General features: G+C 43.5%; 1 protein-coding gene and 1 pseudogene across 1 annotated transcript; both read left to right on the top strand.

Annotated features, from left to right (window-relative positions):
- The first annotated feature begins 5740 nt into the window (after positions 1 to 5740).
- Positions 5741 to 8861, top strand: LOC109757118 (cysteine-rich receptor-like protein kinase 10). The gene is made up of 6 exons (XM_020315954.4): positions 5741 to 6845; positions 6975 to 7117; positions 7279 to 7489; positions 7675 to 7915; positions 8004 to 8154; positions 8248 to 8861. The coding sequence occupies exons 1-6, from the start codon at positions 5960 to 5962 to the stop codon at positions 8548 to 8550; spliced, it is 1935 nt and encodes a 644-aa protein (XP_020171543.1). The 5' UTR covers positions 5741 to 5959; the 3' UTR covers positions 8551 to 8861.
- A 2699-nt stretch (positions 8862 to 11560) lies between these two features.
- On the top strand, positions 11561 to 14658 carry LOC109757119 (putative cysteine-rich receptor-like protein kinase 20; annotated as a pseudogene).
- The last annotated feature ends 2473 nt before the right edge of the window (positions 14659 to 17131 follow it).

Genomic DNA, 17131 nt, shown 5'->3' with positions numbered 1-17131 from the left:
TAGGATGTTTAATGGGCTTTATTATACACTTTTATATTATTTTTGGGACTAACCTATTAACCCAAGGCCCAGTGCAAATTGCTGCTTTTTTTTTTGCCTATTTCAGTGTTTCGCAGAAAAGGAATATCAAACGGAGTCCAAACGGAATGGAACCTTCGGGAGCGTGATTTTTGGAACAAACGTGATCCAGGAGACTTGGAGTGGATGTCAAGAAATGAACGAGGAAGCCACGAGGCAGGGAGACGCGCCTGCCCCCCTGGGCACGTCCCCACCCTCGTGGGCCCCTCATGGCTCCACCGACCTACTTCTTCCTCCTATATATACCTACATACCCCGAAACCATCGAGGAGCACCACGAAAACCTATTTCCACCGCCGCAACCTTCTGTACCCGTGAGATCCCATCTTGGGGCCTTTTCCGGCGCTCTGCCGGAGGGGGCATCGATCACGAAGGGCTTCTACATCAACACCATAACCTCTCCGATGATGTGTGAGTAGTTTACCTCAGACCTTCGGGTCCATAGTTATTAGCTAGATGGCTTCTTCTCTCTCTTTGAATCTCAATACAAAGTTCTCCTCGATCTTCTTGGAGATCTATTCGATGTAACTCTTTTTGCAGTGTGTTTGTCGAGATCCGATGAATTGTGGGTTTATGATCAAGATTATCTATGAACAATATTTGAATCTCCTCTGAATTCTTTTATGTATGATTGGTTATCTTTGCAAGTCTCTTCGAATTATCAGTTTGGTTTGGCCTACTAGATTGATCTTTCTTGCAATGGGAGAAGTGCTTAGCTTTGGGTTCAATCATGCGGTGCTCGATCCCAGTGACAGTAGGGGAAACAACACGTATTGTATTGTTGCCATCGAGGATAAAAAGATGTGGTTTATATCATATTGCTTGAGTTTATCCCTCTACATCATGTCATCTTACCTAATGTGTTACTCTATTCTTATGAACTTAATACTCTAGATGCATGCTGGATAGCGGTCAATGTGTGGAGTAATAGTAGTAGATGCAGGCAGGAGTCGGTCTACTTGTCGCGGATGTGATGCCTATATACATGACCATACCTAGATATTCTTATAACTATGCTCATTTCTATCAATTGTTCGACAGTAATTTGTTCACCCACCGTAATACTTATGCTATCTTGAGAGAAGGCACTAGTGAAACCTATGGCCCCCGAGTCTATTCTCTATCATATTAATATCCTGTTATTTCTATCACCGTTTATTTTGCTTTCTTTACTTATAGTCTTCATTATAAAAATACCAAAAATATTATCTTATCATCTCTATCAGATCTCACTTTTGCAAATGGCCGTGAAGGGATTGACAACCCCTTTATCGCGTTGGTTGCAAGGTTCTTATTTGTTTGTGTAGGTACGAGGGACTTGAGTGTGGCCTCCTACTGGATTGATACCTTGGTTCTCAAAAACTAAGAGAAATACTTACGCTACTTTGATGCATCACCCTTTCCTCTTCAAGGGAAAACCAACGCATGCTCAAGAGGTAGCAACTCTCCCCGCTCGTTGCTATGCTTCTCCTAGATAGATCTTGCATGATCGTAGGTAATTTTTTTGAAATACTACGTTCCCCAATAGTACCGCCCCTATTCGCATCCCTAGTACTCACCGTCAGATTCGTTGCCTCGACATCGGGCGTCCACCGTGGGCCTGCGCGTCTAGCGATTTCCGGCACAGGTGGATTTTTCATCATCATCATCATGGTCCTCGGCGGTGAGATGGTCCTCCGCGGCGAGATATGATTCGGCGCCCTCAACTTCATTGCCGGCGACGTAGGTGGCTTCAGGAAGCTCCACTGGGCATAGAGTTTCTGCCCGTCCGTGATGCGGCGCACTTCCACGCGTCTGCTTATGGAATTCTCCTCCGATAATCGTCGGTCCCGTACCAAGCGGCACCCCTCCTTCCCGATGGACGTCGTCGCAAGCGCTGATGTGTACTCCTCTGAACGAAGGGCTATGTTGGCACCTTATATGCAATTTTGACTGCATGAATTAAGCAGGAGTAATGAAGGAAGTGGAGGAATGAAGGGGCCCACCCCACTTAAATTCAAGTGGAGGAAGATTTAGTTTGGTGTAGGTGTAGGTTTTTTTTGCGAGAAAACTTCCAATCTATTCATCGTCAATGATGGCAATACAACGAACACCAGAAATAATAAAAATTGCATCCAGGTTCGTAGACCACCTAGCAACGGCTACAAGCACTGAAGCGAGCCGAAGGCGCGCCGCCGTCATCACCCCTCCCTCGCCGGAGCCGGGCAAAACTTGTTGTAGTAGACAGTCGGGAAGTCGTCGTGCTAAGGCCCCATAGGACCAGCGCAGCAGAACAACAACCGTCGCAGATGAAGAGTAGCGTAGATCAGAAGGATCCAACCCGAAGAAACACAAACGTAGATGAACTACGACCAAATCCGAACAAATCCACCAAGGATAGATCCATCGGAGACACATCTCCACACGCCCACCGACAATACTAGACACACCACTGAAACGGGGGCTAGGCGGGGAAGACCTTATTCCATCTTCAGGGAGCCGCCGTCGTCTCATCTTCCTGAGCAGGACACAAACCTAACAAAACTTGAAGAAACATCTAACAATGGAGCCTTACCACCGGCAAGGCTCAGGATCCACCGCGCCTCCATAGCCCTAAGGCCACCGGAGATGAGGCGGATCGGCGGCGGCGCCGGCGGGAGGCAAAGGAACCAGAAGCTTCGTAGGTGTAGGTTTATCGATTAAGCAGGGTAGATTGAGTTGATTGATTGATTTTTGTAAACACGATCGATAGCTTGATTAGTGCTAACGAGGTAGCAAACAAAATATAATTTTCTAATTAATGACTTGGCATTTTTTTATAAAGGGTGGATTGTATTGGCTCAAAATGAAGCATCAAAAGGATACAAAACACGATGAGCACACACCTGATCTCTCCATAACTAGAATGCACATAACCAACATCAACACACACAAAACACACCGGCAACTAGAAAACTCATATGAGATCAAAGCTATGTGTACTTGTGAAAAAAATCATTTCATGACACCATACAAACGACGGTATTCTTCGAAAACAACGCCATCATGAAGGCAGTGACACTCAAGCACCGTCGTCACCGTATCCAACAACAAGGTTGGCGTCTAGGTTTTCACCCTAAACAATCAGTCCGATTATATCCGAGCAATGCCTACAACAAGGTAATGACGTAGAAAAAACACCGCCATTGCTAGGTATAACAAACCTGAGTCAGACCTAGGCTTTCACCCAGAGCTCAAGACCGGGTACACGAGTAGCACCACCTTGAAAGTCACTCATGTGTTGTCGCCAACACTTTTCCGCGATCTCAACAGCTACATGTCGTGTGAGACTGCCTTCGATGCACAACCATCCGTTTGCATCAAGCCATCATCCATAGTTCGCATCTCACTGTCCAATGTAATGTAGGCATGTATTCTGTATATAGTCATACGTACTTATAATAAGAACTTGCATGCCATCTTTTGTCCTACCCTCCCGTGGCAGCAGCGTGCATAAGGAAATCTAAGGGATATTAAGGCCTTCTTCTAATAGAGAACCATAACAACATATTAACACATAATGAATACATGAACTCCTCATACTACGGTCATCCCCGGAAAGAATCCCAATTGTTGTCACCTTGTGGTATGTGGATCATAACACTTAATAGGTGCATACAACTTGCAAGATATGATTAAGAACTCAAATATAATCATAAAAACATAGAGGTTCAGATTTGAAATCATGGCATTCGGGCCCTAGTGACAAGCATTAAACATAGCAAAGTCATAGCAGTATCAATCTCAGAACATAGTGGATACTAGGGATCAAGCCCTTAATTGACTCGATTTACATGACATATCATCCAACTCCATCAGCGTCCTGCAAGCCTACCATGAAATTGCTCACTCACGATGGTGAACATCATGGAATTGTTGATGGAGGATGGTTGATGATGACGACGACGTCGAATCCCCCTCTTCGGAGCCCCGAACAGACTCCAAATCAGTCCTCCTGATAAAAAACAGAAGGTGGCGACGGCTCCGTATCGTAAAACGCGATGATTCTTTCTCTCTGATTTTTTCTTCGTGAAACAATATTTATGGAGTTGGAATTAGGGCAACCGGAGGCTCGAGGGGCCCACAAGATCACATGGTGCGCCCTGGGGGGGAGGAGGGGGGTTGGGCGCGCCCCTTGAGCTTGTGGCTCCTGGGTGGCTCCCTCCCGTAGTTCTCTTCATCAATATTTTTCATATATTCTGAAAATATCTTCATAAATTATCAGCTCAATCCGAGAATTTATATTTCTGCACAAAAAATAACACCATAGCAATTCTGCTGAAAATAACATCAGTCCGGGTTAGTTCCATTCAAATCATGCAAATTAGAGTTCAAAACAAGAGTAAAAGCGTCTATAAGTAGATACGTTTGGGACGTATCAACCGCACCCCGACCAGCCTCGCCATGGTCTCCGGCCAGCCCAGCAGCCGCAAGCGCGACGAGGGGCATGGCGTCCGAGCGTCACCTGTCGCCGCGTCAGTCGCCACTCCCTGACGGCCATACGATTCAAAATTCAAAATTCAAATATCCCTAGTGGCTTCCCGTGTATTAGTCATATCACGAAAACCAAAAAATCGAAAATGCTTAGGTGTGGAACATTAATTTTCACCTCGTTCCTTGTTTTTTGATATGAATAAAGGAATCAACCAATAACAGCTACTTGTCACCTTCAGGTTGCAGGCCATTTCACATTTCAAAAACGACAGATCATAGCAAATGACATCATGAACAGGAGTTACAAGAATACGACGTACGCTAAAAATACTAAGTCAATCGTGGTTGATGTTGACTGGTTTCTTTTCTTTATCCAAAAAAGGATGGTGACTGGTTTTTTGTCCTGATCAAGCCTCCCCTAAATTGGTGCTAGAAACAAAACAAGCGCATAATTAGTTGGTGGTGGCCGGTGACGTCAGATAGTTTCTCTACAATTGATGAGTGCTCGACTCAAGGCGTTCCGTGGAAATTATTAGTCGCTGGTACTCTTTTGATGGTGACTGAGAATGACACCCAACAAAGACTCCTAGCTAAAATGACTTCAGAACGATACACTACGTAAGCAATCTATATGTATATTTAGTGGGGTAGAACGCCTCGGCACTTGCAATCAAGGTCATCGAAATCATGATTCTCTATCATATGGTTCTACGACTTTCAGATCTAAATTGACTGGACACGTTCTATATATGATTCTAGCCAATAAAGTCCATGGTTTTACGATTGTAATCGATATGATCATAAGATAAACGATCTTACCACATAGGCTCGGTCCAATTCAGAATCACGATTCCCTCTAACTCTTGCAAAATGTTAAAATGAAGAACTGATACCAAACTAATAAGTGCATGTTTTGCCTTGGAAAGGAAAGACAGAAATTCTATTCTAACAAGCCGGCCACCAAGTGGAACTTACAATTCACGAAATTCGGCGTGATTAGTGCCTTGTTGATCGTTTCAAACTAATTAAATTAAGGTATGTTTGCTAGTGAGAACTGAAAGCAACTGATATGACCGGTGGCGGTGGGAAATTAACTGAAGAATGGTCCAGGTGGAACGCACGTGTTCTTTTTTCCATGTGGAAACAGAATTAGCTAGTGAGTAACAGATTAATTTATCCACACAAGATGGAACAATTTTGTCAAAGTAAGACAGTACTAATTGGTGCGTCGATCGTGTCAAATTAAGTAATGCAGTATTGACCAGTGCGAAATCAGCTGAAAAAAAGGTCCCACTCTTCTTCTTTTCTCCAAGTGGCCGATCCGAATCCGATAGTGATCATTTGCTGATGCATAACGCACGTTGCTCAGAGATCATCGATCTGGCAGAAAAAAAACAAGAAGCTCCAGTAGGCCGTTAGCTTCCCATGCATGGCGACCACCGGCGTCGTCATCCTCCTGCTCCTCCTACTCGCGCCGACACCGTATCTGGCAGCTGCCGACTTCTGCGACAACGTCAAGGCCGCGGGCGCGGCGCTCTCCCGGAACGCCTCCTCTTCCCCGGTGCAGTTCGCCACGGCCACCATCGGCCAGGCCCCTGACGTGGTCTACGCGCTCGCGCTCTGCCTCGGCGACGTCCTCGACAGCTCCGCCTGTGGCGCCTGCATCGCCGACTGGTTCGCCACCGTGAACCAGACGCAGTGCGACAAGGCGGGCTTCAGCTACCGCGACTGCATCGTCGTGTACGGCGCCGGCGCCGACATCCTGGCGGCGCCCTCGAACGCCACGGGGGCATCTGGCGACAACACGCCGCCCTTCCAGGACTGGAACATCAGGAACGTCACCGCCGACGACGCCCCCCGCATCGTCAACCTCACCTTCGAGCTGCTGGCGAAGACCGCGGCGATGGCGGCCACCGCGACGCCCAAGCTGTACGCCACCGGCGTCATGGACATGAAAACAGTGGGAACCTACCCCAACGTGTATTCCCAGGTGCAGTGCACGCCGGACCTGTCCGCCGACGACTGCTCGGCGTGCCTGCGCCGCCTCCTCAGCATGGTCAACTCCACCATGGCCCTGCGCATGGGTGGGCGGATGGGTGTCACGCGGTGCTTTTTCAGGTACGAGGCGTTTCCTTTGTACGGCGCCCGGCCCATGCTAAGCCTGCCGTCGTCGCCGCCGGGGCCGGCTCCGACGACTCGGACCAAACGCAGGAGCATGCTGTGGGTGATTCCCGTAGCTGTAGTTTCCTTTGTAACGGCAGCAGCGTTTCTCTTCTTCATCTGTTACCGTCGACGGCTAAAAAGGCAAAGAAAAGGTACATATGCTATTTTTCTAGTGGATTCGTTCTTTCATATAATCGTCACAAATAGTGGTAAATTGGTGATTTGTTACTGCTATGGTATTTGATGGCAATAATGTTACTGAAAAAAAAATGTTACTCAAGGATCGAGACGTGCTCGCAGTTTGGAGTGGCAAGGGAAAAATTCGGATTTCTCTTTGTTTGAGTTTGAACATCTACTGGAGGCCACAAGAAATTTTTCAGAAGAAAGCAAACTTGGGCAAGGTGGCTTCGGCGCTGTCTACAAGGTAAATTAGTAGTATAGGCCACTTTTATTGTCAACTGTTTAGGAGAAGCCTAATACGGTCCCTTGTATGAAAGATGAACCTGGCTGATAAGTTAGTAAATGGTAGCTAGAGAAGGATTAACTACAATGATCCAAACTTTTGAAGAGATTGTTTTTCTTCAGGGCCAGCTTCCAGGTGGGTCGGAGATAGCGGTTAAGAGACTTGCTTCACATTCAGGACAGGGTTTCATGGAGTTCAAAAATGAAGTCCAGCTCATAGCCAAACTCCAACACATGAATTTGGTTAGACTCTTGGGATGTTGCTCTCAAGAAGAGGAGAAAATACTGGTCTATGAATACTTGCCAAACAAAAGCTTGGATTTCTTCATCTTTGGTATGCATTTGCATTTCTTAGTTTACTTCAATTACTCTCTGTCGATATGATGCATCAGAATGACTAAATATTACTCGAGGCTTGTTTTTGGCAGTCCTATTAGTATAGTTTCATGCCCTTGGCAATTTATTTTCATTTATCTGGGTGTCTTTTTCCTATTATATTAATAACAAATTGATGTGTAGATGAGAATAAAAGAGCTTTGCTGGATTGGACAAAACTTGCAGCAATAATTGAAGGGGTAGCAAATGGACTTCTCTACTTACATAAGCATTCTCGGTTGCTTGTCATACATCGAGATCTTAAACCAAGCAACATTCTCTTGGACAGTGAAATGAATCCAAAAATTTCAGATTTTGGGCTAGCAAAAATATTCAGCTCAAATGACACCGAAGGAGACATTACAAGAAGAGTGGTTGGCACATAGTACGTTTAAAAAAACTCCAATTTCAATTACATATGTTACATTTCAACAAGATAAGGTAATCTTGACATTTATCATATACCATTTTAGTGGCTACATGGCCCCTGAGTATGCTTCGAAAGGAAACTTCTCTATTAAATCCGATGTCTTCAGCTTCGGTGTTGTCATTCTTGAGATCCTAAGCGGGAAACGGAATTCTGGTACCCAACAATGTGGAGGTTTCATCAATCTGCTTGGATATGTAAGATTATACACACAAACTTTAAGCTTGCAAAATTATCTTTTACTTCTCATTTTCTATACAACCTAATGCATATGATGGAATTGCAAACAGGCATGGCAATTATGGGAAGAGGGAAAGTGGATTGACCTTGTTGATGCATCATTGGTTTCTGAGAGTCACTCAACAAAGATAATGAGGTGCATTAACATAGCATTGTTGTGCGTACAAGAGAATGCAGTTGATCGACCAACCATGGGAGATATTATGTCAATGCTAAGCAATGAGAATCTGATCTTGGCTGAGCCTAAGCAGCCAGCATATATCAATGTAAGAGTAGGAAATGAAGAGACGTCCACTGCTCCTGAGTCATATAGTATCAATGATGTGAGCATATCAATCACAAGTCCTAGGTAGTGTTTTTCGTCGTATCATGGTCTTGTACTATCCATTTGTAGTACATTCACACCAAGATAAATGGTGTATAATGCGTAAGTTTCGGTGGTGTCTCAAGTGTGTGGTTTATGTGCCCCAAAAAGTATAAGAGAAAGGCTTTGAAGCTACTTGGAGCAACCTTTTTCCGTTCTTATTTTCTTCTTAATTAGCAACTTTTAACTAACTTTAGTTATGTACATGAGGTGTTTTCCACCTTTGTTGTCACGCATACTAAAACATTGCCAAATGCGGTTGATTATGTTAAGTTGTTCCATACATAATGATCGTTATCTACGGACAAAATGAGAACTACAACGTTTAGCTATAAAAACACTACAAACTGCAATGTCTAAATGGTTGATACCAAAGTAGAGGAGGTGGTTTTGGTGCTTGATGAAGGCTTCAATTTATCTATGACAGATTGCGTCTATCCAAAAGCGCGTGCAATATGAATCACCTTTTTTTCCTCCATAAGGGGCCATCCGCTTCCTGTATATATATAGTTAGGGGAAAGTATCGTGGCGGGTACATGAATCCTCTACCGAGCGGAACTCTTTCTGTCCCTTGTCCTACGGTTGGTTTTCTTGGTTGGAGGGATTCCAAGTGTTGTATGGGTAATTTTTCTTATCTCTTATTAGAGTCTTTCCAAAGTACGACTATGTGTGGGTTTCTAGAAGGCTCCTTGGATATAGTAGTTGTACACTACTTGTATTCAGATTGATTCTATCTCCGGTGGCACTCCATTGGTTGAGATGATGATGCATCGAGTTAGTTGTGGCCATGGGAGGAGAGAAAGAAGGAGTGGGAGGAAAGCAAAGGGGGTTATGAGATGGTGAAGGGGCGTGTAACGGCCATTTGGACAATGTCGAAAATCGATCATCCCAAGGAACGACATTGAATTCGGCATCCCGCGGCAGGCTTTCCCATTTGTTTCTTGCGCAAATCTTGTTGTTCTCTTCTAATTTTGGACGTGTGATTCTGTTCTACTCAGTTCTAATCTAGAAATGACTTGTTCAAAAAAATACCTTATATTATATTTCTGCCGGCCGGCAGCTGGTAGACCGAGTGTAAGTGAAAGTGAACTGAACAATATTAAGTCAACAGATTAACTGGGGTGACGCGGAGATTGATTTTTCAAATTAGTTGGAAAGCAACAGGCAAACAGTCAGCAGAGGCTGGCCGGCCATTGCATAAAACATTTGCTTCATTCTTCCAAGTCATCCACCAAGCGACATGGAAAGCATGTGATTGCCGGCCGTGCTAAACACATACGTTAGGTGAAAGTGAACGTCTTGATCTGAATAATTAGTTATCTCACTCTGAACAAGTTGTTCTTCACCTGAATAACCCGTGCGTTAGGTGCCAAACACGTAGTAACATATTCAATAATTTGTTCTTGACTCTTCGAAACAAAGACTTGCTCAACCGAAAGCAACGACTAAAACAATTAGAAAGTTAATTTGGAGTTTTGAGGGGTGGCATATTTCTATGTGTGATGACAAAGGCGGGTGACCTTTTCCACTAAAATCCAATGGGTGTAAATTTCTAATTCACGGGATAGACAGCCAGATGTCTTATTTTTCTGCAATATTTTCTAATATGTCCTTTTTTCATGTTATTCTGGTTAGTCCATCGTACACATTTACTATAATACAACAGAATATTTTTTAGGTGTGGTTCCAATCTTTCTCTTTTGAACCGGACTATCCCCATTTGCATTTATCACGAAAATGACGAGTTCTTATAGACCAGAGGAAACGGGAAAGAGAGAAATAGTTTGAGACACTAATTGTAAACCCACTGTGACCTTGTTGTGGTCCGGCAACTCATGTGTTTCTTCTCAGCGCCTTGTAGAAGGCGTCTAGTAGTACACTTTTGATTCTTGTTTGGCTTGTTTTGTTGTGTGTTTATTTTTAATTCTTTTTTGCGGAAAAGCCAAAGGCCATATGGTCATATATTAAGTACTGTTTAGAAATACGCCTTTACAAAAAATGGAAAATACATTCAGATTCTATAGGGTTGCCGAAGTCTTTTTCCTCCTGCATCCATTGACTATTTCATCAGCCTGTATAAAAAGTCCCTCAACACTATATTGTATCTTTAGGCTGTGTCATGTAATTTATGAAACGGAGTAAAACCCTGCTTTGAAAAAACAAATCAAGACACTAATTGGAAGCCTGCTGCTAAGGGCATCTCCAACGCCGACCCGCAAATTCCTCTGGTATATGTCCGTTTTCATGTTCGGACATGGTCCGTGGACATGATACGGGAGGGAGCCATCCAACGAAAGTTACAAAGTATTCGGCTGAGAGGAGAAAAAGTAGATGGGGACATGCATGCGGTGGGATATTTATGGTTTAGTGTCCGGTTGAGAGGAGAGGGAGAAGAGGGGACAACGCATGTGCGGTTGGGAGGAGAGAGAGAAGAGAGAGACATGCATGTGATTGGTCAAGTACATGTCCGGACTCCGGCAAAACTCCTCCATGTTTGTCTCCAAAATACCAGAATTTGGAACTTCGAGGACTGATAAAGGTCTCCATTGAATTGCAAAAGTGAACAAATATGTCCAGTCGGACAAATACCAATATTTTGCAGGTCCCCCATGGAGATGCTCTGAAATATCTGAAACACAAGTACGTGCTTTTTTAAAGGAAAATTCACCATGGCGACTATTAATTTTCGAACATACTTACGTTGTCCAAAAGGCTACATACAATGAATGACGGAGGATCTCCCGTCTAGACACAAGTCTGGGATCCCTTCTACATGGGGAGCTAGCAAATGAGCTACAATATTCCTCTCCCTCGGATGTTGTTCTATGATTACATGAGAGAAATTCCTAGCTAAGAACACACACTCTTTGTATATTGCCGAAACTTCTGTCGCTGAAAAACCTCCATCATGCATAGTTTGAACAACTTCCAGGCAGTCTGAGTTGATAATTATCTTCTCGCTCCAACTTGACATGCCACGATGAGCCCGTCTTTCAACGCTTGAGTTTCCGCAGTAGCAACCGAGTTTACATGTTCAGTTCTACTGTTACTCGAAGCCACAAAGTGCCCATGGTCATATTTGATCACAGCTCTAGTAGCCCCCTTCTCCTCCTGAAGACAGAAAGCAGTATGGATATTCATTTTAACATAGCCCTCAGGAGGTTTCGACCAACCTTGTTTCTTGATGAAACAGACACAGTTAGGACAAGCACATACGGTCAGCATGGCGGGCGTCCTGCTGCTCGTGCTGCTCGTTCTCATGCCAGCGTCGGCCACGGCGATCGGCCACGTCTGCGGCAGCGGCGGCAACTACACGGCCAACAGCACCTACCAGTCCAACCTCGCCGTGCTCAACGCCACCCTCCCCGGAAACGCCTCCTCCTCCCCGCAGCTCTTCGTCACCGCCACCGCCGACGCAAACACAAACGGGACCGCCGGCATGGTGCGCGGGCTCGCGCTCTGCCGCCATGACACCACAAACCTCACCGCGTGCAGGGAGTGCGTCGCCTCCTCGTTCGCGTACGCGCACAAGATGTGCCCCAACCACACGGCCGCCTCCGTCTACTACGACTACGACGAGACGAACGCCCTGAAGCCAGGGTGCCTCCTCGGCTTCTCCGGCGACCGCGGCTTCCTCAGCACGGCGTCCGGCACCACCGGTAACGGTACCTTCTTCCAGTATTTCAACACGGTGAACATCGCTGGCAACGCCGGCGTCGTCGCTGCGGCCGTCCGCCAGCTCCTTGCGCAGACGGCACGGTATGCCGCCGCCGCGGCGAGGAGGTTCGCCACAGGGTTCATGGACGGCGGCACCACGACAACACTCTACGCCCTGGCCCAGTGCACGCCGGACCTGTCCGCCGGGGACTGCGTGGCGTGCCTCCAGCGGCTTGTGGGCTCGATCAACGCCACCAACTCCGTGCGCCTCGGTGGCCGGATCTTCCGGCTCCGCTGTAACGTCAGGTTCGAGGCCTTCATGTTCTTCGACGACAAGAACATGCGGCGGATTCCATCTCCGTCATCCATGGCTCAGCCACCGGCGCCCGCGCCGGCTCCGGCAAACAAGAGTATGTGATGAACAATCCTTGATTATTTACTTGGCATGTTATTACTATGACTTGTATGACAATTCCTTGCTTATGCTGATTTTGAAGGACATGGAGTAAAACCTTGGGTAATCGCCTTATCGGTGGCTGCTTCTGTGGCACTAGTTGCACTCTGTTTCATCGTCTACTGTCTTCGGCGGCTTAGAACAAAGAGCACAAAAGGTGGGTAAATTAGTTACTGAAATGATCAATATAAAGAGTCGGAATTTCAGAGATTGATATTGATAGCGGCAGTTCATAATTTTCAGGTAAAGGGGCCTTACAAGGAAAACGTACTCACGAGTTTCAAGAAGGAGATGATCAAGTTTGGGAAATGGAAACAGAGTTGGCCGAGTTTTCAGTATTTGACTTCAATCAGATATTAGAGGCGACAGATAACTTTTCCGAGGAAAACAAACTTGGCGAAGGTGGATTTGGCCCTGTTTATAAGGTAAAAATATATAACAACGTTACGTAATAATCCTCGTTTTGTAGGCAAGATAACATGCATCACGATTATCATCAGAGTATATATAGGAATTTGGAACAGTGGATAAGAGGGAGAATATTGATCCATCAAAAAGCCCCAAATTGTTGCACAATACTGATAGATGTTTTTTTTCCTAGGGCCGCTTTCCTGATGGAGTGGAGATAGCAGTTAAGAGACTTGATGCGGATTCAGGACAAGGTTTCATAGAGTTCAAAAATGAAGTTGAGCTCATAGCCAAACTGCAACATAGGAATTTGGTTAGGCTCATGGGATGTTGCTCTCAAGGAGAGGAGAAAATACTGGTCTAGGAATATTTGCCAAACAAAAGCTTGGACTTCTTTATCTTTGGTACATATTTGCGTTTTCAGATTCATATGTCAAACTTAAGTTCTCTCGTCTTTTGATTGTTTCTTTAGACATTTGTCCTCTGCTATACCAACATTTAACTTATGAGCAGATGAAGATAGCAAAGCTCTATTGGACTGGGACAAACGTATTGTGATAATTGTAGGAACAGCAGAAGGACTTCTTTACCTACATAAGCACTCTAGGTTGCGTGTTATACATCGAGATCTTAAACCAAGCAACATTCTCTTGGATAGCGAAATGAACGCTAAAATATCAGATTTTGGATTAGCAAAAATATTGAGCTCAAATAACACTGACACAAATACTACAAGAAAAGTGGTTGGTACATAGTAAGTTTCATATGAATTACTCCACTTATAAACATTCTTATTGCAAGTCATCTGTATAGTAATTTGACATTTATTATTACACTATTTTTGTGGCTACATGGCACCTGAGTATGCATCCCACCACATTTTCTCTATCAAATCGGATGTATTCAGCTTTGGAGTTTTAACTCTCGAGATCGTTAGCGGGAAGAGGAATTCCCATGAATGTGGAGCTTTCATCAACCTCCTTGGACATGTGAGTGCATGTTTACACATCCATTTAACTGAAAAAAGGCTTCGTTTATTCTGTGATCAACTAATTAAGTATTTGATGAAATTTCAAATAGGCTTGGCAATTATTTGAAGAGGAAAGCTGGAGCGAACTCATTGATGCAACATTGGTTCCCAACATTTATTCGACAGAAATGATGAGGTGCATTAACATTGCACTGTTGTGTGTACAAGAGAATGCAGTTGATCGACCAACAATGTTGAATGTAATTGCAATGCTAAGCAACAAGACCATGATCTTACAAAAGCCTAAGCACCCAGCATATTTCAGCTTAAGCACTGCAGGGAACAAAGAAGCACCCACTACTACTCAGTCTTGTAGTGTTAATGATGTGACTATATCTACGGTGACGCCTAGATAGTTTTCCACTATATGAGCGTCGTGTTAATTTAGATGTTCGGTAGTGCGTAAGTTCTAAATAATAAATGAAGCGCACAACTTCTTCTCCATATATTACAAATGTAATGTGTTTTGTACAATGGATGTAGCCAATCAAAATCAAAATTGTAGTTATGTTAATTTGTGTTGATATTTTTTAATATCCTACCAATGGTTCTAGGCGATCAAACTATCGATAGTTGTATGGTATCGCACAAACTCTCCACCATCCAGATCACGTCCTCTCTTTTTAAACCATGTAGCTTGGAGAAATCAAGGTAGGCACTCCCAGAGTCTTTATAGTCCTGAAATTAAGTTGATGTACACCGTGTAGAAACCGAACCATCTCCGAGTGTCTTTCGTGGTTTTGAGAAGGAAGTGGTTTGACCGGAGGGGTGCAGGGAAAAATATAGAAATCAAAGAAAGAAAAAATAGGAGAGAAGAAAGGAAAAAATAAAATACAAAAGCTGGAACACGTCGCTGTCCCGTTGGTAGGCAAACCTGGAGCAGGCGAGCTCGTCCATACCATCGCCCCTCTCGTACGTGGAAGAGCTAACTAAGAGTGTGATTAAGCGGACGTAGTGGTGGATAGTTGGTTTGGGGGTGGCGGCCAGGGGATACTTTTTTATTAATTGGAGGGTAAGGATGGGCAAGACGCCGTTTAGGTCAATACGGCTCAGGTGGGCTCAGGATGTATCCCGCGCCGTGGCTGTCTTCCCGAGCCGTGCGAGAGCATTGCTGGTGCGGCCGCTATAAATGTGCTCATGGCCCACCGTTTTTTGGTTCGAGTACGCAGCGGAATACAGCTTCGAATACTTCTGCACGCACAGATCCAGATGCAGCTGAAAGGTTGTGATATCAGGTCCATCTGAGCACGGGCTTAGATTAGAATTTTCGATAGCTGGATGGCATACATGCGCGAATAAAGCGGATAATTCAATAAATTATATTGTATTTCATTAGTACTGTGAAAGATCTGCCTTTGGTCTTCATCTCTTGTCGTCAATTTTGTTCATGTTTTAAAAAATCGTTTGCAATCAAAAAAATATTTGCATTTTTTGAAAAATGTTTAGTATTTCAAAAAAATAGTTGACAATTTCAATAAATATTCAAAATATTAATATTAAAAAATTAAATCCACAAACATTTTTTGGCAAATTCGTAACTAACTTTTGAGTTTATGAACATTTTTTAAAATCCGCAAGAAAAAATAAATCCGCCAACATTTTTTAAATGCACAGATTTTTAAAAAAATCCGAGAACAAATTTGGACTTCGCATAGAAATCAATCCATGAACAATTTTTGAATTCCAAACATTTTTTCAATTCTTGATTTTTTTTCCAAATTCATGATCATTTTTTGAAAACACAAACAATTTTCAAATTCATGAAAACCTTTTAGTTGTTGGATATTTTTAAAAATCACAAAAATGTTCTGGAGAATTTGAAGTTTTTTTGTTGTTGGAAAAAACACAGAAGGAAAAACTCCACCAATCAAACCTACGGTACACTATAGGAGCTAGCGATTCAATGTACTGGGCCAGTCCACCCATGGTGTGGGATCGCTCCCTTAACGCTGGCAACAGGCGCGCTATAGCAACTCCCTGTAGCATCTCCCACAAAACATTATTCAACACTAGTCATCAGCCCGTGCTACAACACGGTCTAGCATGCATCTAAAATAATTAGATGACTTTGTCTCGTAAAAACACTACTTGTAAAAAGCAGGTTGTTAGGAATACCAACACTCAAGCCCCAATAGGGAGTAAGGGACTTTTGAATGAGAAAAGGGGGATAGCAATCGGTAATTGTATTTCACGAAAATCATAGGATATTTTTTTTCTCCTCCAAGTTTTGGAGGAATCGGACGATGAAATCGAATGTCATGCAATGTTTTCTATAAGAGTGTGAATATAACTTCTATCTTTATCTCCTTTCTCTTTCAGCAGGCACCACATATTTTCGAGGTTCATGTCTTTTTTCCTATGCAAAATTTAAACACTGATTTCAAAGCAATGCATGCGTTTCATATTCTTGTATTGTTCAACTTAGCATGTAATTGAAATTCAGTCTGCCAGTTTTAAAAAAATGTTGTTCCAAAGTGACATTGTATATTAATCACCATATATTATGGTAGATTAGAAAATATATTGTTTGCCTTGGTTTACGTCTGACACTTCAGTTAGTTTCTGATTAGACTTTCATGTATTTATTGTTATTAGACTGACCTACAATATTTCTGGTGACAAACACACCTGACAACTTCTTTTGTAAAATTGATATGGCATTCTAACACCCCCCCCCCCCCCCCCCCACACACACACACACATTTCTAGATTAAATTACTAACATTCTTACTGTTTGACTAAAATATGCATTATCTTAATTTTGTGTCACCTAATTAAATACAATCTATATTTGACATCCCAAATGAAGTATCTTTTTTTGTCTTCTAAGTGATATCTTTGTATTTTATTTTGGTTCCTAGTTATACAATACACAGCTTGTGGATATTACATATATGGCTGTGTTTTTTTATATCACATGCAGTTTTTTTTAGAATAATCACGTAAGGCTGTTGGAAGGTAGAGGACGAACAGCTTACATGGATATTCAGATCACGTGGGGCTGTTGGGAGGGTGTCTGGG

Source organism: Aegilops tauschii, chromosome 3 (genome assembly GCF_002575655.3).
Source record: "Aegilops tauschii subsp. strangulata cultivar AL8/78 chromosome 3, Aet v6.0, whole genome shotgun sequence".
Taxonomy (NCBI): domain Eukaryota; kingdom Viridiplantae; phylum Streptophyta; class Magnoliopsida; order Poales; family Poaceae; genus Aegilops; species Aegilops tauschii.
The sequence above is the reverse complement of the archived record's forward strand: the minus strand, read 5'-3'. Positions and strand labels throughout refer to the sequence as shown.

Bases quoted from the DNA above. Each gene is read 5' to 3' on its own strand.
- LOC109757118 (XM_020315954.4), top strand. From the start codon at position 5,960: ATGGCGACCACCGGCGTCGTCATCCTCCTGCTCCTCCTACTCGCGCCG. The intron at 7,118-7,278 runs GTAAATTAGTAG...GTTTTTCTTCAG, and splicing joins GCTTCGGCGCTGTCTACAAG to GGCCAGCTTCCAGGTGGGTC. The intron at 7,916-8,003 runs GTACGTTTAAAA...ATACCATTTTAG, and splicing joins AGAAGAGTGGTTGGCACATA to TGGCTACATGGCCCCTGAGT.